A 21,277-nucleotide genomic window follows, 5' to 3' on the forward strand; every position below is an offset into this window, starting at 1 on the left:
TGTGAAAATTTGCTTATGAGCTAAAGTTCTTAAACTAATTAATAAAAAAAAATACTCCAAAAAAATCAATGCAATCATAATCAAAATCCCATCAGGCACTTTGTAATCAGAATATGAGAAGCCAATTTGTATGGGAGTGCAAAGTAACTAGAATAGTCATACTACTTTCTTTAAAAATTTATCCCAGTCTGGCCAATGTGGCTCAATGGTTGAGCCTCAACCTACAAAGCAGGAAGTCATGGTTCGACTCCCAGTCACGGCACATGCCCGGGTTGTGGGCTGGATCCCCAGTGTGGGGCATTGCAGGAAGCAGCTGGTCGATGATTCTCTCTCATCTTTAATGTTTATATCTCCCTCCCCCTTCCTCTCTGAAATCAGTAGAAATATATTTTTTTAAAGTGTAACCCTTCTGGGTATTTTTCCAATAGAAACAAAAGCACAGGTCCACACAATGACATGTATGTAAATGTTCACAGCAGCTTTGTGTGTAATAGCCCAAACCAGGAAACAACCCAAAAGACTAGCAACCGTGGGACAGGCATGTCCGCACAGGCGAACGCCGCTGAGCCGTGAGCACGGCGGCGGCGGAGGGAGCGCGGCGGCGGCGGAGGGAGGCGACAAGAAGCGTGATCTCAGGTCCTTACTCCGAGTGTGAGAAGCCAGACCGAAAGGGCACTGTCACACAGTGTGTCATCTATGTCAGCCTGGGAGGCACGCCAGCCTGCAATGGCCACCAGCAGGTCAGCAAGGCCGGGGGCGAGCAGAGGGGGGCTGGGACGCCGCAGGGAGCACCGGGAGGCTGCCGGCGGAGATTGCATTATCTTGCCTGCAGCCACGTCTCACAGTGTGTGTGCCAAAACTTACCAAATCTCACAGTTAAATACACTCAGCCCGCCTGCCTCAGTAAATCTGCTTCTTTGAGGCACACACGCGAGGGCCAAACGGGACGCAAGGTTCCAGAAGTGCTCAGGCGGAGGGCAGGGCTCTCACCCTGGCTGCGCACCACAATCACCTTAAGGCCGAATGCCCAGACCAATGAAATAAGAATCTCTCTCCCTCCCTCCTCCTCCTCCCCCCCTCCTCCTCCTCCTTCTCCTCTTCTTCCTCCTACTTTTTCTTCTCCTTCTCTCTCTCCCTCTCTCTCTGAAATCAATAAAAATAAAATTTTAAATATATTTTTATTGATTTCAGAGAAGAGAGAGGGGGAGAGATATACAGAAACATCAATGATCAAGCCAGCAACCCTGGCATGTGCCCTTGACCGGAATCAACCTGGGGACCCTTCAGTCTGCAGGCTGACACTCTCCACTGGGCCACACCGGCTAGGGCAATAACAACGTATTTGAAAATAATTAGAATATCGGGTGGAATCACCGGGACACCATACCCTTTAAAGCTCCTAGGAGATCCCAGGTGCAGCCAGGGTGGAGCCTGTGAGAGACACACATGACCGTGTGTGAGGAATGAGGGAAAGGGCGTGCGCAGACACAGCACTGGGCCATGGAGCCGCGGAGGGGCAGCCGAGGCGAAGGCGGATCTAGGGTGAGGAGGATGCACAGGCAGAACAAACCCATGGATGTAGCCTGTGCTGTGAAAGGGACGTTCGCGCTGGTCTGTGTGTGTCTTGAAAAGACAGTGGGCAGAACACCCCTCCTCCCACCCCCATCTCTCTCGTCGGGGCTCCCCTGACAGAGCTGGTGGCTCCTCCACGGAGCCTGAGGCCAGAGCTCGGAGAGCCAGGACAGTGAGCCTCTTCAGGTCTGGCTGTGTGGGTGCCAGTCCATTCTTTGGGGGAGTCCTGGTCTATGGGACGCCCACGCTCACTGACTGTCCTGAAGTCTGTCCAGTTATCTCACTCGGAGAGCAGGATGGGAGTGCCACTGTGCCGGCAGGACAGGCACAAAGAACACAAGGGGTGAGTGGGCTCAGTTCCTCCTCTGCACCGGAGGCTCTTCGAATTGGGGCTGTTTCAGAATCACCTGCAGACTGCATGCCTGGCAGGGGGTTCCCGGGTCTATATTATTTTTTTTTTTTTTTAATGTTTTTACTGATTTCAGAGGGAAAGGGAGAGGGAGAGAGAGAAACACCGATGGTGAGAGAGCATCTTCTATTGGCTGCTTCCTGCGCACTCCCTACTGGGGACCAAACATGCCGACGGGAAATCAAACCACGACCTCCTGGTTCACAAGTCGACATTCAACCCCTGAGCCACACTGGCTGGGCCCACGTGTCTATATCTGCAATAAGTCCCTTAGGCTCCCAAGGTTTCAGAATCACCATTACCCACCAGCTGAAGAGGATATAACATATATATAATTGATTTCAGAGAGGAAGGGAGAGGGAGAGAGAGATAGAAACATCAATGATGAGAGAGACTCATTGATCAGCTGCCTCCTGCAGTTCAAGCCCACAACACAGGCATGTGCCCTTGACAGGAATCAAACCCTTCGGTCCACAGGCCACTCTATTAAAAACATCCTAGCCCTGGCTGGTTTGGCTCAGTGGATGGCTCATCGACCTGTGGACTGAAGAGTCCTGGGTTCAGTTCCGGTCAAAGGCATGTACCTAGGTTGTAGACTAGATCCCTGGCCCTGATCAGTACACGTGCAGGAGGCAACCAATTGATGTGTCTCTCCCCCTCTCTTTCACTCCCTCTAAATATCAATGGGAAAATATCCTCAGGTGAGGATCGACAACCACAACAAAAAAGAAAACATCCTAAACGCCCACCCAGTCTCAAGCTCCAGGTTTGCAGCTGAGCGGAGAGGGACGGTGTGTTTTATTGACGGCGTGCATGCAGGGAGGCCGGGCAGGTTTGGGGGAGGAGGGTAAGAGGTACTGAACGGCCTGAGCTGAGACCTCTCACGCCAGTGGCTTCGCAGAGCTCAGTCCCTCAGCAGGGACGTTCCCACACACATGAGGTGAGTCCCAGGGCCTTTGATGTCTCTGCCATCTGCGCTCGTGATGTCATGGAAACTTGTGTGTGGCTGGGCCCCAACCAGCGGCCGCCTCCCTGTGGTGAGGAGCCCAAGCTCAGGAAGTGCTGCGCTGGGGCTGCCTGGAGGCCGCAGGCAGCCGGGGAGCAGGGCGGGGGCGGGCGGACCTGCCCCCAGGAGCCCCCGGCGGCGAGCCAAGTTGTGATGAGAGATCGCCACCACCGGGTCCATGGGGCCAGAGGCAGGGGAGCGGTGAAGGGAGGACACGCGGGCAGGGAGGGCAAGGACCCTGCCAAGTCGGGCGGCTCCTGGGCCTGGGCCCGGGGCTCTGAGAAGCGCAGGAGCCGCCACGTGAGGAAGACATCTTTATTGGCGGGCCGGGAGGAGGAGGGACGGTCGGCAGCTGGTGCTCCATGCGTCTCCGTTCACCTGCTCCGAGGCCAGCTTTCTCCCAGGTGGCTGTACTGAGCGTTGTTCCGGTCTCTGAGGGGCTGGGAGAGGAGAGGGGCCCCAGTCAGTGCTGAGAGCTGGTGCCTGGCCTCTCCAGACCCCACCCCCAGTGAACTCCCTGCCAGGACCCTTCATACACGCACTAACCCTAGTGTCAGCTTCTGCATCGCCCCACCCCCCACCCCCACCCCATCCCTCTCACCAGGGCTCACCTGGTAGAGCTGGTCGTTCCTCAGTAGAGCTTGAGTGTCAGCAGCTGGAAGGGCCAGGAAAGCGTATTAGAAAGGGCCGAGGGGGGGCGGGGGGCGGCGCAGGGTGCAACCCTGGGACACTCCCTTGGAGCTGCAGGCGGTCCCCGCCTCGGAAGTCTGTGTGAGCAACGTGGGCACCCCCGTCCTTCAATACCCAGCTGTAACAGTCCTTAGGAGAGGGACTCCCAGGGAGTCACAACCCACTCAGCCCCAGTGCTTAGCAGGTGCACACCCACCATACACACCCTCTCTGTCCCTCCACTCACCCCTGGAGAGCCTTCCAGTCTCGTGTCCAACAAAGCAGTAGACTCCCAGAGCGAGGAGCAGGGTGGCGAGGACGTCGGTGGCAATGATGCCGGCCAGGGTGGCGGGGTCCAGCTCCACGCAGTTCTGGCACACTGCGGGGGGCGGGGGGGCGGGGGATGTTGTGCCTTCCAAGACGGGGAAGCCACCTCTGCCTCCTGGGGCAGCCCCAGGCTCTCCAGCCAAGCCCTCGGGGAAAGGCCTGCTGGTGGCCTTGCTGTACCCCCTCTACTCTTCCTCCCAGCGCGTCCCCGAGGAGGGCCCACAGCAGTCTGGGCTTCACAGGAAATTAAACAAGGCGAAGGCCAAACGCTCTCCCAACGGAGCCCTGTGCTGGGGTCACCGGCTCCTCCTGCTCTCTCTTCCTCGGCTCTGAGGGCCCAGAGTCTGGCTCAGGCCATCATAAGAGGACCCCCAGTTTGTTTAGAAAACAGATTGGCCCACCACAGGCCACAGCCAGGAAGTCTCCCATCCAGAGGCTCCCTCCATGCCAACCCAAAGGCCCAGGAGGCACGCACTTCGATAATATACTTGCAGGGTGTGTGGGGCGCCGTTTTCCTGCGCCCCGCTGCACTGGTACACCGCCCGAGGGTCCAGGACGCGTTTTCCCAAGTCCAGAGTCTGGTTGTCCGGGAGCGGGCTCCCCCTCGTGCCCTCCTGCCACTTGATGTTGCCGGTGCAATTCAGAAACACTTTGTCCTCCAGTTCCTCCACGAATTGCAGGAAGGGGCTCACTGAGGGGGACACTGTGATTGGAGCCACCGCCTCACTCTGCCCAGACCCCTCGTCCTGCCGAGGCTCAGGCTCAGGAAAGACCAGTTCCAGTCCAGCCCATGGCTTCTTGCCAAGAGAAGTCACAGATAAAGGCTTCAGGAGGCTGCCCGTGAGCCTCCGGGCCAGGAAGGACACGGCATGTGGGCCAGGCCGCGGGGAGGCCCCGGTGGACAAAGAGCACAGGAGGAGCCATGAGGCGGGCTCCTAAGGGCCTTCCTGGAAATGAACCCAGACCACTGATGGAAGTGGAGGGGAGCAGACTGACACCTCAGAGGGAAGGGGGAGCGGGAGATGCACTGAAGAACTCATATGAATCACCCACAGACAGACAGGGTGGTGACAGCTAGGGAAGAGGGAGCACTGGCAATTCTCTCCACAGCAGCAATCAATCCGAAGAAAGATAAGGGAAGCAGGAGGGAGCAGAGCCGAGACCGCACCCAGAGGCCTGAGCAGGCAGAGGCACGTTGCTTGGAGACGGCTGCCTTTCCCTCTCGGAAAACCTCCACCTCTGCTTCCCAGCCCACCTGCAACACCCCCGTCCGCTCCCCCTTTCCTCACCCCAACAGCAGAGAGAGATGGTGGGGGTGAGAGAAGCAGGGATGAATTACCCGCCCTTGGCCCAGCAGGAACCCAGGGCGAACCCATGGAGCGTTTTAGCTGTGCTGAAGGGGAGGAGGGCGGGGGCAGGCAAGCACCTTCCAGACCCACTGCGTGGCGAGGCGAGAGCAGCTCGCGGTCTGTCCCCCAATCCCAGGGAGCGTAGCACCACCTTCCCCCTGAGGGAGCACTCCGTTACCAGCCTGATACAAGAGCTCCGTCTAGAAAAGCCCAGAGCCTCCAAAGCAGGCCCAGAACACAGGTGTGTGCTCAGGGGGAGAGGGGCACGAGGCTTCTCATATCCCACACGCCTGTCCTGGTGGGGACGTTTCCACTGAGCACCTCCCTCCTTGGGTCACCATCCATCCCGGGTCCCCTGGGACTGAGGGGCTCCTGGGACAGGAGCCAGGCCAACAGAGATGAGCTGGTCGCTCTCTCCCCAAATCTGCCCGCCCTTCTGCTCAGCCTACAGCGAGCGCTTCTCTCCAAGCGTTGCCCCGTGGGCTGGTCAGAGGCCTGGACGCCGGAGGCCGTCTGCCCTGGGGAGCAGAGCTGCCATCGCCAGCCCTGGCTCAGGCACACTCCCCCCACTTCCTACAGGGCTCTGGCCTGGGGCCTTCGGAGAAGCACTCAAGGCCAAGGTGAACCCTTCATGGGGCCGGTCAAAGCCACACGCCCATTTCCCAGACCGGGCGCTCCACCCCACACCCCCTCCGGACAGCCCTGCCCAGGGACAGCCGGCGCCCAGGACCTGCACGGGGCCTCGCTCCAGGGGCAGCGGCCCTCCGGGCCCCCTCCCCTCCGGGCCCCCTCCCCCGGTGCTGCCGCTGGAGAAGCCTTACCGCGGGAGAGCAGGGCGGCCAGCGCCAGGCCGGCCAGCAACCTGCCGCGCCCCATCTTCCACAGGACCCACGCAGGAGCTGGAGCAGGAGCTGGAGCAGGAGCAGGTCACAGGTCACAGGTCACAGGTCACAGGTCACAGGCTGCCGGCGGAGAGCGGCCTCCCAGCTGACTCGCAGACGGACAGAGGGGAGGTGGCACCAGAAGGCCTGTTTCTCTGCCCTCTGCCTGAGGATAGGGTTGTGGGGTGCCCGCTTCCGGTGGGTGGGAAGGAAACAGGTGCGAGTGCTGTCTCTGGGCAGGAAGCAGGGGTGGAGTGAAGGGGAGCAGAGAAGGGGGGAAGGCTGCCTGGTTTCCGGGAGGTAGAAGGAGCCTGAGGGCGGTCCTTTCCTGGTCACTGAAGGAAAACAAGAACCTGAGAGTTCCTGTGAGCAGCCAGCTACATGTGTGCACCCCCAAAGCTGCCCCCTCCCGCCACGGAGTCCCCGCGCCCGGGCTTCCCGGGACCCTGCCACGGCTTCTCTGAGCAGCTGGACAGCAACCGCGTGTTCGTACCAGCGGAGGGTGGGCTTCGGGGCCGCCAGAGCCTCGAACCCCAGCTCCACCCCTGCCTCCCGCTGGGCCGGGCCAGCCGTGGAATTTTCCGTACCACGACAAGGCTTGGTTTGGCTCCTGTTTCTTTCTCATTTTTAGTTTCAAGTGGCATTCAACGCTGTGCCCGCTGCAGGTGCACAGAGAGTGGATGGGTGTGTGTGCAACTCACCGAGTGGCCCTACCTGGTGCAGTTACCACACAGTTATTGCAATAGTATTGATTATCTTCCTTATGCTGTACTTTACATCCCTGTGACTATAACTACCAACTTATGCTTCTTTAAAAATATATTTTTATTAGTTTCAGAGAGTAAGGGAGAAGGAGAGAGAAATAGATGATGAGATAGAATTATTGATCGGCTGCCGCCTGCACACCCCACACTGGGGATCAAGCCCTCAAACCGGGCCTGTGCCCAGACCAAGACTTGAACCATGAACGCCTGGTTCATAAGTCAACACTCAACAACTGAGCCATGCGGGTCGGGCTCAATTTGTACTTCTTACTCCCTGTACCTATCTCGTCCAACCTCCCAACCCCTCTCCCATCTGACAATCATCAGTTTGTTTCTGTATCTATGAGTTTGTTTGTTTTTTGTTTGTTTATTCTATTTTTTATTTATTTTAGAGAGGAAGGAAGAGAGAGAAAGGAAAACGTTGATATGAGAGAGATACATCATCAGTTGCCTCCCATATGCACCCCGACCAGGGATCAAACCCACAGCCTAGGTATGTGTCCTGACCAGGAATCCTTCAGCAAGGACAATGCTCCAACCAACTGTGGCTCACTGGCCAGGTCTGTGTATTCTGCTTTTGAGAGTCCACATATAAGTGAACCCATGGGGCCCTGGTCCTCCTCGGTCTGACTCACTGCACCCAGGGCAGTACCCTGAGGTCCACCCACATTGTAAATAGTAAGATTTCATTCTTTCCGTGGTAAGCAGTGACTGCCATCTTACTTGCTGTTTTCAGACTGCTTTTGTAGTTCTCTGTTCCTTCCTATTCTCTTCTCCCTTCTCTTGTATTTTTTTTTTTTATCTTTATCGTTAAAGTATTATATATGTCCCCGTTTTCCCCCATTGACCTTTTCCAGCCCACCCCGGGCCTCTTGCATGTTGTTGACTTCCTGTAGTATTGTATCTGGATTCGTACCTCTTATTTCCTGTGTATCTCTTGTAGATTTTTCAGTTTATGGTTTCCATGTGTTTGGTATATACCAAGCCATGCTTACAGCAGTCCATGTTAAGTGGATGGTCACTTAAGTTCAAACACTTTCTAAAATCACCATTTTTACTCACCCCCTCCATATTTATGTTGTTACTAGTTTTTCTTTGTGTGCTTGTGTGTATCCTTTAATTTACTGTTGTAATTATTCCCACTTTTTAATATATTTTTATTGATTTCAGAGAGGAAGGGAGAGAGATAGAAACATCAATGATGAGAGAGAATCATTGATTGGCTGCCTTCTGCATGCCCCCTATGGAGGGATCAATCCCACAACCTGGGCATGTGCCCTTGACCAGAATCGAACCCGGGACCCTTCAGTCTGCAAGCGGACGCTCTATCCACTGAGCCACAGCAACCAGGGCTGACCTTCCGCTTTTGCCTTTTAATCTTTGTACTTGCTTTAGTGTTGGTCGATCCACTGACTATATTAAGTGTTTGACTCTGTCAGAGATAGGGCCTGAGATCTCGGGAGCTTCACTCAGTCCCTGGGCCTTGGCAATGCGTGGCCTGTCTTGTTGGAATTGTCTGTCGATTCCTTCCAAGCAGATACCCCTTTGATGATCTCCTCTCAAAAGGACAGTAAAAAATTCCCGAATGAGGACCCGGAGGGAAGTGGCTCTTGTCAAATCTCCAGCCCTGAGCACCCAAGAGTTCCCACCTTTGTTAGTTCTAGCAATAAGCGACAGCTGGCTATGATACCAGCAACGAGGAGTGTCAGCGATGTTTATCTCCCCCGTGGAGACAGGGGCCCACGCTGTGGACTGCCCAGCACCCAAGGCTGTTCTCTGCGATGGGAATCCAGCTCTCTCCCCTGCCACGCCACCTCCCACCCTTCTCTCCCTAACGGAGAGCAAGGACATCTGCACCTGCAGCCTGCTGAGCCCCAGCTGGCCACACTTGAAGCTGAGGGCGGAGGCTCTGAGTTCCTGCCTTCTCACAGGGACCCCAGCCTGAAGGGTACTGGGTGGAGCCAGGCGAGTTCTGCGCAGGCTGGCTGTCTGCTAGCGGTTGCTCAGTGTTTCTGTGGGAGAAGGACAGAGACCGACATGGAGCAGGGGAAGCGTCTGGCCGGCCTCATCCTGGCAATCTCTCTTCTTCAAGGTAAGGGCGGCTTAGGGGGCCTAGCATCCTGGAGAGAGACTCAAGGCCACCAGCATGGGACAAGAATATTGGGATCCACAACCTTGAGCCTACCTCAGCTATCACCTTGGAATTCAGAGAAAGCAGCGTAAAAATAAAGCCTGTTACTATTCTTTGTCAGAGGGAAGCAGTGGCCCATGAGAGAGATGGGGTCTCCATCTCCTGAGGGATCATCAGAGAACTTAGCAGTCTAGAGAGAAAACCCGGATGTCACCATCTTAGGTTTGAATGTAGCCCCAAAGGGCACAGGCCAGGAACCTGAGAAGAAAATGCATGTGTTTTTAAACTAGCGCTGGGGTTAAACCTGTAAAGCACTCACTCAGTTGGTCAGTCCACCAACTGGTCAACCAGTATGGGTGAGGTCCTATTACGTAAGAGACTAGGAAGATATAAATGTAAATAAAACCTTCTGCCCTGCCCTGGCCGGTATGGTTCAGTTGCTTAGAACACCATCCCATACGCCAAAAGGTGGTGGGTTCAATTCCTAGTCAAGGCACAAACCTAGGCTGTGGGATTTAATCCCAGGTTGGGTTGCATGCCAGAGGCAACTGATCAATCTTCTCCTCCTCCTCCTCCTCGTCTTCCTCCTCCTCCTCCTCTTCTCCTTCTTCTTCTTCTTCTTCTTCTTCTTCTTCTTCTTCTTCTTCTTCTCCCTCTCTCTCTCTCTCTCTCTCTCTCTCTCTCTCTCTCTCTCTCTCTCTCTCTCTCCTTCTTCTCTGTAAAAAAAAAATTAAATAAATAAATAAAATTTATTCTGCCTAAAGAACTCATAAACTAGCTATATGAATAAGTTTCAGTGTTTCCAGATTGAATGTTAGGTACAGATTGATGCCTCTATGAGTATTAGTTGTATATCCAATGGGAAGTGGATGGACTGGGCCATGCCTGCATTCTGGACTGCAGATGGTTCACACAGTGGGGAAGCTAACCTGTGAAAGTTGTTGGAATCACACAAGTGCTGTGTTAGATGTGAGGACGAGGGGGCTGAGGATAGAACTGTGAGGATACCAACCTGTAAGGGGTAGTTAGAGAAAAAATATCTCTGGAAAGAGATAAGGGAATGATCCTTTGATCATTGGAATCAGCTGGAATAATCAGATGATTCCAATACTATGGAAACTGAAGAAGTAGAAAGTTTCCAAAGTTTCTACTGACAGTACGAAATTTTAAAGAGTGATCCACTAATATAAGAATATATTTATGAGTTTAAGTTTGTGGGATTTGGCAACATAAAGGTCATAAATAATTTTTTTCATTTTTTAATTAAGATATTATATGTGTACATATCTTACCCCCCAACCCCACTCCTATACATGCCCTCACACCCCAATGTTTTGCGTCCATTGGTTATGCTTATATGCAAATCCTTCAGTTGATCTCTTATCTCCCTAACCTTCCCACTGTAATTTGACAATCTGTTTGATGCTTTACTGTCTCTATATCTATCTTTTTTTTTAAATATATTTTATTGATTTTTTATAGAGAGGAAGAGACTAGGAGGGAGATAGAGAGCTAGAAACGCCGATGAGAGAGAAACATCGACCAGCTGCCTCCTGCACACCCCCTACCGGAGATGTGCCCACAACCAATGTACATGCCCTTGACCGGAATCGAACCCGGGACCTTTCAGTCCGCAGACCGACGCTCTATCCACTGAGCCACACCGGTTTTGGCTCTATATCTATCTTTTTGTTCATCAGTTTATAATGTTCTTTAATATCCATAAATGAGTGAGATCATGTGGTATTTTTCTTTCATTGACTGGTTTATTTCACTTAGCATGATGTTCTCCAGTTCCATCCAGGTTGCTCTAAATGGTAAGAATTCCTTCTTTTTTATGGCAGCATAGTATTCCATTATGTAGATGTACCATAGTTTTCTGATCCAGTCATCTGCTGATGGCACCTAGGCTGTTTCCAAATTTTAGCTATTGTAAATTGTGCTGCTATGAACATAGGGGTGCATATATCCTTTCTGATTGGTGTTTCTAGCTTCTTGGGATATATTCCTAGGAGTGGATTACTGGGTAAAATGGGAGTTTCATTTTTAGTTTTTTGAAGAAAATTCATACTGTTCTCCACAGTGGTTGCACCAGTCTGCATTCCCACCAGCAGTGCACGAGGGTTCCCTTTTCTCCACATCCTCGCCAACACTTGTCATTTGTTGATTTGTTGATAATAGCCATTCTGACAGGTATGAAATGGTACTGCATTGTCATTTTGATTTGCATCTCTCAGATAATTAGTGACTTTAAGCATGTTTTCATGTGTCTCTTGGCCTTCCTTCTGTCTTCTTTTGAAAAGATTCTATTTAGGTCCGTTGTCCATTTTTTTTTATTGGATCATTTATCTTCCTTTTATTAAATTGTATAAGTTGTCTGTAGATGTTGGATATTAAACCTTTATCAGTGATAACATTTGCATATATGTTCTCCCATACAGTGGGGTTTCTTGTTGTTTTGTTGATGGTTTCTTTTGCTGTGAAAAAGGCTTTTTATTTTGATGTAGTTTCATTTATTTATTTTCTCTTTAGCTTCCATTGCCGTAGGAGCAGTATCAGTGAAGTTCTTTCGGCATATGTCTGAGATTTTGCTGCCTGTGAATTCCTCTAGTATTTTTATGGTTTCCTATCTTATATTTAAGTCTTGTATCCATTTTGCGTTTATTTTTTTGTATGGCGTAAGTTGGTGATCTAGTTTCATTTTTTTGCACGTATCTGTCCAATTTTCCCAACACCATTTATTGAAGAGACTGTCTTGGCTCCATTGTATGTTCATGCCTCCTTTGTAAAATATTAATGCATAGTGTTTTGGGTCAATATCTGGATTCTCTATTCTATTCCATTGGTCTATATGTCTGTTCTTGTGCCAGTACCAGGCTGTTTTGAGAATTACAGTGGCTTTGTAATACAGCTTGAAATCTAGTATTGAGATCCCTCCTACTTTATTCTTCTTTCTCAGGATTGCTGTGGCTATACAGGGTCTTTTTTTTTAATTTCAGATGAGTTTTTGGAGAGTTCTTTCTAGGTCTGTGAAATATGCCGTTGGTATTTTAATGGGGAGTGCATTGAATCTATAGATTGCTTTGGGTAGTATGGACATTTTAATGATGTTGATTCCACCAATCCATGAACATGGTATGTTCTTCCATCTGTTTATGCCTTCCTCTATCTCTTTTTTTCAGTGTCCTGTAGTTTTCTGTCTATAGGTCTTTTAACTCCTTAGTTAAGTTTATTCCTAAGTATCTTAATTTTTTGGGTGCTGTGGTAAATGGGATTGCTTTTTCAGTCTCTCTTTCTGTAAGTTCACTATTGAAGTATAGAAATGCCATAGATTTCTTGGCGTTAATTCTGTATCCTGCTACATTGCCTAATTCATTTATTAAGTCTGTTAGTTTTTCTATGGAGTCTTTCAGGTTTTTTATGTACAACATCATGTCATCTGCAAATAAGGACAGCTTTACTTCTTCTTTTCCAATTTGGATGCCTTTTATTTCTACTTCTTGTCTGATCACAATGGCTAATACTTCCAGTACTATGTCAAACAGGAGTGGTGAAAGTGGGCATCCCTTTCTTGTTCCTGTTCTTAGGGGAAATGATTTTAATTTTTTCCCATTGAGTATGATGTTTGCTGTGGGTTTATCATATATAGCTTTTATTATGTTGAGATATGATCCTTCTATTCCTACTTTGTTGAGAGTTTTTATCAAGAAAGGGTGTTGGATTTTGTCAAATGCTTTTTCTGCATCAATTGATATGACTATGTGATTTTTATCTCTCAATTTGTTTATGTGATGTATCATGTTTATTGATTTGCAGATATTGTACCATCCTTGCATTCCTGAGATAAATCCTACTTGGTCATGATGTACATCTTTCTGATGTACTACTGGATCAAATTTGCTAGAATTTTGTTGAGGATTTTGGCATCTATGTTCATGAGGGATATTGGCCTGTAATTCTCTTTCATTGTGTTGTCTTTATCAGGTTTTGGTAATAGGGTGATGCTGGAAGGAGCTTGGAAGTGTTCCCTCCTCTTGAATTTTTTTGGAATAGTCTAAGGTGTATAGGTTTTAGTTCTTCCTTGAATGTTTGGTAAAGGTCATGGATAATTTAGAACCATTTCTTTGGGGTAGTGTGAGTAGAAGCCAAATGGAAATGAATTGAAGGGGAAGGACAAATAATAAAGATAAGAAAGCATAGACTATTCTTTAAAGAAGTTTGGAAGAAAAGGAAGGATAGTTTGAGTGGTAAATAGGGGGGAAACAGAGTCTAAGAATAAATTGTTTGAGTGTGAAAAAAAATTTGAGCACATTTCTAGGCTGAAGGAGAAGATAGTGAATAGAGGTCCTGGAGTTGATGTTGAAAGGATGGAGTCAAGAGTGGGTCAATGGCACAGAGAAAAAGGCAACCTCACCCTCTAGACTAGAAGGGAGGAAGTGCAGATGGCTTCAGCCACAGGTAAGCTTATAGAAGAAAGCTGCAGGAGAAAGAGCCATGACAGCATTTATGTTCTCAACAAACTAAGAGGGAGGCAATGCCACCTGCTGATGCTGAGCTGGGTGGTGACTGAGCAGGTCATGAAGGGGACAGTGAGAGTTTATCATCATTTCTGAAGGGAGTTGAGAAGAATGACACAGGTGGACGGGCAATGCGTAGAGTCCATGTGAGGCAGAAAGAGCATCAGGCTGAGCAACAGAAGCTGTGTGAACTCAGACAATTCTTGCTCCCGTGGGGCTCATTCTCTCAGCACTCAACCCAGGAAACTTGACTACATGAGCTCTCATGTCCCAAAAGGAGGCAGGATTCAGATAAACAAAATTAAAAGATGCTAGCAGTCTTTTAGACCCTCTTTCCTTTGGAACCTGAGTTAAAATAAGGGACCTTTTGTCCCTCCCATAGTGAGCAAGTGATTGGGGAGAAGAACTGGTGAGAAATCTGCTTAACTGTTTGTCTTGATTTTTAAATTTGTTCTCATGTATTCGTCTATGCATCTATTCAACAAGCATAAAGCTCTTGTTATGGTCCAGGCACTGTGCTGGGTACTAGTCACAAAGAGTTCAATCTTGTGGAACATCCTACAACAGTTGACTCCTTTCAACTATTATACTTCCATCATACTTTGTCCTTTCTTTTACTTCTTCTTTTTTAATTATATCTTTATTGATTTCAGAGAGGAAGGGAAAGGAAGAGAGGGCTAGAAACATCAATGATGAGAAAGAATCATTGATTGGTTGCCTCCTACACATCTCCTACTGGGGATGGAGCCCACAACCTGGGCATGTGCCCTGACCGGAAATCAAACTGTGACCTCTTGGTTCCTAGGTTGACACTCCTATGAACTGAGCCATGGCATCCAGGCCATCATACTTTTATACATGCCCATTATTTCCGTCTAGCCATAGCTCTTGACCTTTTCCAAGTCTGTATCTTTGCTTAGCTATTCTTTCTTTCCAGAATGCCTTTCTCTGACGAATGAATCCTTCTCTGTTAAGCTTTCCTGTCACTCACCCTTGGGCAAAATCAATAGATTTATCCCCTTTCATGTGTATTCTTATAAATACTAAATGACCATTTATGCTTTATTACATTAATTACATATGTGCTTATTTTTTTCCACTTCATTGTAAACTCTTTGGAAACGGCAACAAGTTCTTCATATCCCCACCCTTTTCTTCCTCATTGCTCAATCATGGCAGGAACATAATAGTGCCCAGTAAATGTCTGGATTAAATCCAATTGGATTGAACACCAGTGCTAGTTCTCTGTAGTGGTTCTACCATTACAACTCTACTACTCTAGGTTTTGAGACAGATCTTGAATATCTAACCCCCATAGGACACCCAGGGTTTCTACAAGAAATAAGTCATCAAAACTGAAGGTTTTAGCAGTCACTCAGCTGAGAAAAGCTTTAGCTGGTGCACACTCACTCCTTGCCAGGAGCTCAGCTGCTAAAGGGACAGCGTTCCAGCTGTGCAGACCACACCCTTCCCTGTGCTGCAATACAATTCTGATGGTCATTTAGTGAGTATCAAGCCCAGGAGTTAAGAGCACAGACACCAACAAGACTGCCCTCACTTTGTTGTTGTTGTTGTTGTTAGTTTGTTTTGTTGTTGTTAATTCCCATTCAATGATATTTTTCCATTGATTTTTTGACAGAGTGGAAAAGAGAGGGAAAAACAGAAACACTGATGTGAGAGAAACACATCAATTGATTGCTTCCTGCATGGGCCCTGGGCCTGGGCTGGGCAGAAGCCTGTAACCAACATACGTGCCCTTAACTGGATCAAACCTGGGACCGTTTGGTCTGCAGGCCAACATTCTATCCATTGAGCCAAGCTGGCTAGGGAAAAACTGCCCTCACTTTAAATGCCAAGCACAAGTTCAGGGATCTCTAGGACATTCACACTTCTGGCAAACTGGGTTCCCACCACCCCCTCAGGTCTACCAATTTGCTATGACAACTCATAGAACTCAGGAAAACACTATACTTACAACTACAGTTTTATTCTTTAAAATGAAATCAGGACCAGCTATATGAGAAGACATGTGTAGGGTGGGCCCTGGGAAGTTCTTGAACACAGAGCCTCCGTGCTTCTCCTGTGAAATCCCCTTCCTGGCATGTTGATGTGTTCACCAACCAGGAAGCTCCACTGAGTTTTTTTGGGTTTCATTACATAGGCATGACTAATTGAAAAATTGGCCAGGGACTAAACTCAATCTTCAGTGGCCCCTCCCCTCCTAGAGCTCAAAGTCTCAATTCTCTAATCACATGTTGGTCTTGACCAACCCTTTCCTGAATCATCTCATTCATTATACTGGTAAACTCGCCTATTATCCAAGGGCACACCAAGAATAACAAAAGCACTCCTTAAATTCAAGGGTTTAGAAACTTCCTCCCAGGAATTCATGACAGCAACCTGATAAATTCTTCATTGCACAACACCCTGGATTCAATTTGGTGGCTCGGGTTAACAATCCAGGGACATATATATAGATACCTTACTCCTGTGGATTAGCATCTCTTCATTTTGGCCTCAAATGACCACCTAAAAGATACTACAGGGCATCTGAATTCCCAACTGACCCTGTGTCTTTCTTCTATCCCTACAGGTACAATTGTCCAGTCACAAAAAGGTAGGGGAATGGCTTCTTTCTCTGCTGAAACTCTGAGGAAATTCATGGAAATATGCCTTCCTAAAACAGTAGTTCTGGATGAGATAATGAGTGATAAGTAACAAACTTCTCCATTGTCAATCAAATGGCTAGTCATTCTTGGAGGAGGTAGGTAAAATGTTACCCAACATATAGACATCATCTGGGAGAGCTGAAGAGTCTCAGTCCTCCCCAGAACTCCTCACTTAGAACTGAAGTTCTAGCTAGATCCCCGTGTGCTTCCTGGACAAATGGGTGTTTGAGAAGACTGCGGTAACGTGGTCTTCTTTTGTGGCCTGGGCGGAAAGAATGTCAGAGGCAAGATCTTTAACAGACCACGGCTTTTCTCTTTCCAGGAAACCATTTGGTAACAGTGGATGACAATCAAGAAGATGGTTCAGTACTTCTGACTTGTAACTTGGAAGGCAAAGATATCAAGTGGTTTAAAGATGGGAAGGAAATAACTACTACAAACGAAAAAACATGGAGCCTGGGAAGTAGTTTGAAGGACCCACAAGGGACATATTTGTGTCAAGGATCAGTGAACAAATCAAAACCACTCCAAGTGTATTATAGAAGTATGTGACACACACACACCCCTTTGGTTTGCTTGTTGTGAAATTAAGCTGTACTTACTATTGGTGATTTCCTATATGGAATGAGTGAAAAATAGATGCTAAACAGTGATAAAATGGATGTGAAAATCCTAGTTCTCTTCATCTCAGCTTGCCTCTCATTGAAAATAACAAGACAGTTCCCCCAGCTTCTTTTTTTAAAATATATTTTTATTGATTTTAGAGAGGAAGAGAGACAGAAACATCAATGAGAAAAAATGATTGATCAGCTGCCTCCTGCATGCCCCCTACTGGGGACCGAGCCCACAACCCAGGCATGTGCCCTTGACCAGAATTGAACCTGGTACGCTTTAGTCTGCAGGCCAACTCTCTATCCACTGAGCCAAACCAGCTAGGGCTCCACCAGTTTCTTGGTAAAACATATCCAGTTCCCAAAGACTGGTTTACCTTTGTGTGGCCTCCTGGATTAGAGCAGGTAGCAATTTATATAAACTAAGTTAGGGTGAGTAAGGGAGACACGAGATGACAAGGTGAGCAGCAGTAAGATGTAAAAGGCAACTGAGCACAGAGAAGGGTATCTGGTCTTTCTTCAGTTTCACATAATTCCTGGCCATAAGACTACCTGGGCTTCTCTGGGACTTTGGGAAGAGAGAGGAACATCAAGAAGCATTGCATTCTTAGTCCAAGGATCTTCCCAGGCCATTCCCTTGCCATACAACCCACAGAGGGAGCAGTCTGTTGCCCTAGCCAGACAAAGGCATTATTGTTGATAGACAGGAACAAAAGATCCAGAAAAACAACTCTCACACCCTGAAGTAGACTCATCTCTCCTTTCCTCACAGTGTGTCAGAACTGCATTGAGCTGAATGCATCCACTGTGTCTGGCTTTGTCTTCGCCGAGATCTTCAGCGTTTTCTTCCTCGCTGTTGGGGTGTACTTCATTGCTGGACAGGATGGAGTTCGCCAATCAAGAGGTAAAAGAATGTTCTTAGATGAGATATGAGACCACCTGGGGCCCTCAGCTTCCTTCCAACCAAAATAGCCCCAGAGAAGAGCCTGCATTGGTTGGTACCTGCTGGAGAGGCTCCCTCTGTGGCCAGGAGGAGGGATGCCTAGTGCTTTCACGGCATATTTACCTGCTTCAAGACCCAACTCCCCATTCATCCTCTGTGGTTTTTAAAAACTCTTTACTGACGTAAAACCTACATACAGAAAAGTGCATGAAGTAAAACCTACATACAGAATCACAAGCAAACAGCTCAATAAGATTTAATAAAGTAAGCACACACATGAATCCAGCATCCAGTTTAAGAAAGAATATTACCAGCATCTTAGAAGTCCCCCTTGTGGTCACTTCCAGACTCTCCTTATCCCCCAAAGTGAGCACTATACAGACTTACAACATTGATTCATTTTGTCTGTTTTTGTGCCTTATGTAAATGGACTCATACAGTAAGTACCTAATGTGTGACTTCTTTCGCCCAATAATGTGCTTGTGCTACCCACTCACATTCATATATATATATATATATATATATATATATATATATATATATATACACACACACACACACACACACACACACACACACACACTAGAGGCCTGATGCATGAAAATTCATGCACTGGGGGCTCCCTCGGCCAGGCCTGCCCCCTCTCCCAGTCCGGGAGCCCTCAGGGGAGGTCCTCCGTGGGAGGCACCGGGCTGATCAGGGGAAGGCGCCGCCCCCATCACAAGCAAACAGCTCACTGCCAGCCACAGCGGCTCCGGAGCCTGAGCCTGGGCCGCACAGCCACTGTGCCGTGGCTTTGTCTGCATGGAGTCCAGAAGACATCCGCCCTAATTAGCATAGTGCCCTTCTATTAGTATAGATGTTTTTATTGACTTCAGAGAAGAAGCGAGAGGGAGAGAGAGACAGAAACATCAATGATGAGAGAGAATCATTGATTGGCTGCCTCCTGCACACCCTCCACTGGGGATGGAGCCCACAACCTGGGCAAGTGCCCTAAGAATCGAACCATGACTTTCTGGTTCATAGGTTGATGCTCAACCTCTGAGCCACACCAACCAGGCATCCACTCATGTTCTTGTACGTAGGTGTATTTCACTAATTCTTACTGTTATTTAGTATTCCATTATGTGACTAAACCCAATTTATCATCCTCTCTACCGTGTGTCTGTGTGTGTGTGTGTGTGTGTGTGTGTGTGTGTGGTTTATCTTTTGTGCAGCTTCAGACAAGCAGACCCTGTTGTCCAATGACCAGCTCTACCAGGTAAGGGAACATTGCTACAATTAGTGGTGGTCTAACAGTTTGAAATGAGGGTGGGGCAAATAATCTTCCAATTATTTGGAAGATGCTAGATAGATAAGAAACTGCTTAGGACATGCCAGATGGTGGCATAGTTACCCCTCTGGGTGGAAAGGATGAAATAGGAGAAGGGTTGAGAGGGGCTGAGGTCAGGATCTAGTGAGCAAAATCAAAGAACACACCGAGAGGGAAAGCCTCCATCTGCTCGTCCTCTTTCTGCCCCAGGACCACAAAGCACCTACGTCAAAGCCTTGCATGTAAAAAGCACTCAATACATATGCATCTTACTAATTCATGAGGCTGGGGGGGTTGTGCTTATGACTATGCTGTCCTTTTAGCCCCTCAAGGATCGGGAAGATGACCAGTACAGCCACCTGCAAGGAAACCAGCTGAGGAGAAACTGAGCAGGACTCCAAGGAGCTGTGTCCTACATCGTTTCCAAGGCAATGCCTTCGCATTCCCTGCCCGCCCCTCTGTGCCACGTCTGTCTCCTTCCCCAAGAGCTATGAAGACCAGGGGTGGGTGCGGGCTGATTGTGGGGGCCATTTCTAAAGACACAGGGGCTAGTGCTAATGTTCTTGACCTAAAACATATGAAAGCTGTGTATATCTTTACATCCTTTCAAAGAGGAATGCTGAATATTAATCTTATTTCTAAATAAATGTTTCTCAGCATCCACACTATTAACATTTTGTTCTATTTGTATACATAAATGCATAACACATGGACGCAGACAGTGGGCTGGTGAGGGCCTGGGGTGGGGTTGGGGGTGGAGGTGTGAGGGGAATGAAGGGAGTAGGTGGGGGAAAGAAGGGGACATACGTAATACTTTCAACCATAAGATTTTTAAAAACAACATTTGGTCTAGGTAATTATTTGTGGTGAGGGTACTGTCCTGTGCTTTGTGGGGTTTTTAGCAGCTTCCCCTGCCTCTAGTCACCAGAGGTCAGCAGTATCCCCATTTTGACAACCAAAATAATCTCCAGATATTGCAAGTGTCCCCTTAGGTGCAAAATCACTTAGTTAAGAACCACTGATCTATATTAGCTTTTCAATCAACCAATAGATGAATCAATCAGAAGTTTCAATCAGGAAAACAGGGCCCAAGCATTATTCGGTTTTCTGAACCAACTGTAATTTAAAAAAAAAAAAATATATATATATATATATATATATATATATATATATATATATTATGGATTTTGGAGATAGAAACATCAATGATGAGAGAGGATCATTGATCGGTTGCCTCCTGCATGCCCCACACTGGGGATCAAGACCGAAACCTGGGCATGTGCCCTCAACTGGAATCAAACCCGGGACCCTTGAGTCCCCAGGTCAACACTCTATCCACTGAGCCAAACCAGGTAGGGCTATAATTATTTTAATTATATTCTTAAGTGGATAAATTTGATAAAAATTGCTAAGAACAGGTGAGGTCACTTAAAATGAGTGCATTTTATAGCAAATTATACCTCAATACAATTATTTTTTATATTTTATTGATTTTTTACAGAGAGGAAGAGAGAGGGATAGAGAGTTAGAAACATCAATGAGAGAGAAACATCGACCAGTTGCCTCTTGCACACCCCCTACTGGTGATGTGCCCACAACCGGAATCGAAGCTGGGACTCTTCAGTCCGCAGGCAGACGCTCTATCCACTGAGCCAAACCGGTTTCGGCAATACAATTATTTTTTAAATGACATTTTTACAACATTAGTCATTGCACATTCATTGTATGAGCAAGAGATTGGAACTAACTGAAATCTCCATCACATCAAATACAACAGAGTTCAAAGGTTTGGGTAAGACTTTAAAATTACTGATTCACATCAAAATAATAACCACATCATAATTATAGCAAAATTACAGAACAACCATCACTTCAGAACCACCTAAAGTCTATCTGAATAGAATACTATAACTTAGGATATAAAGAAGACACATAGAGTCTGGTAGGAGGGGCAGAGGTGGAGCAGGCTGGTCCCACACCCACATGTGGTGGTTAAAAATGGGAGGGATATCTCGGCTACAGAGCTCTGCCCTGAGGAGTGAGGAGTCTCGGCCCCACACCAGGCCCCCCAGCCCAGAGTTCCAGTGCCAGGAAGAGAAGTTCCCAAAACTTCTGCC

The 21,277-nt window shown here is 48.0% G+C and overlaps 2 protein-coding genes across 2 annotated transcripts; one reads left to right on the plus strand and one right to left on the minus strand.

Annotated features, from left to right (window-relative positions):
* Positions 1-3,131: 3,131 nt before the first annotated feature.
* On the minus strand, positions 3,132-6,208 carry CD3D (CD3d molecule). The gene is made up of 5 exons (XM_036423098.2): positions 6,154-6,208; positions 4,459-4,674; positions 3,904-4,035; positions 3,599-3,642; positions 3,132-3,427 (listed from the first exon to the last, which is right to left on the minus strand). The coding sequence occupies exons 1-5, from the start codon at positions 6,206-6,208 to the stop codon at positions 3,362-3,364; spliced, it is 513 nt and encodes a 170-aa protein (XP_036278991.1). The 3' UTR covers positions 3,132-3,361.
* A 2,614-nt stretch (positions 6,209-8,822) lies between these two features.
* CD3G (CD3g molecule) lies at positions 8,823-19,791 on the plus strand. The gene is made up of 6 exons (XM_036423097.2): positions 8,823-9,069; positions 16,219-16,242; positions 16,617-16,838; positions 17,678-17,809; positions 19,066-19,109; positions 19,484-19,791. Exons 1-6 carry the CDS (start codon positions 9,015-9,017, stop codon positions 19,547-19,549), a joined length of 543 nt encoding a protein of 180 aa, XP_036278990.1. The 5' UTR covers positions 8,823-9,014; the 3' UTR covers positions 19,550-19,791.
* The last annotated feature ends 1,486 nt before the right edge of the window (positions 19,792-21,277 follow it).

The sequence above is a fragment of the Pipistrellus kuhlii genome, unplaced genomic scaffold, assembly GCF_014108245.1.
Source record: "Pipistrellus kuhlii isolate mPipKuh1 unplaced genomic scaffold, mPipKuh1.p scaffold_m20_p_77, whole genome shotgun sequence".
NCBI classification, from domain to species: domain Eukaryota; kingdom Metazoa; phylum Chordata; class Mammalia; order Chiroptera; family Vespertilionidae; genus Pipistrellus; species Pipistrellus kuhlii.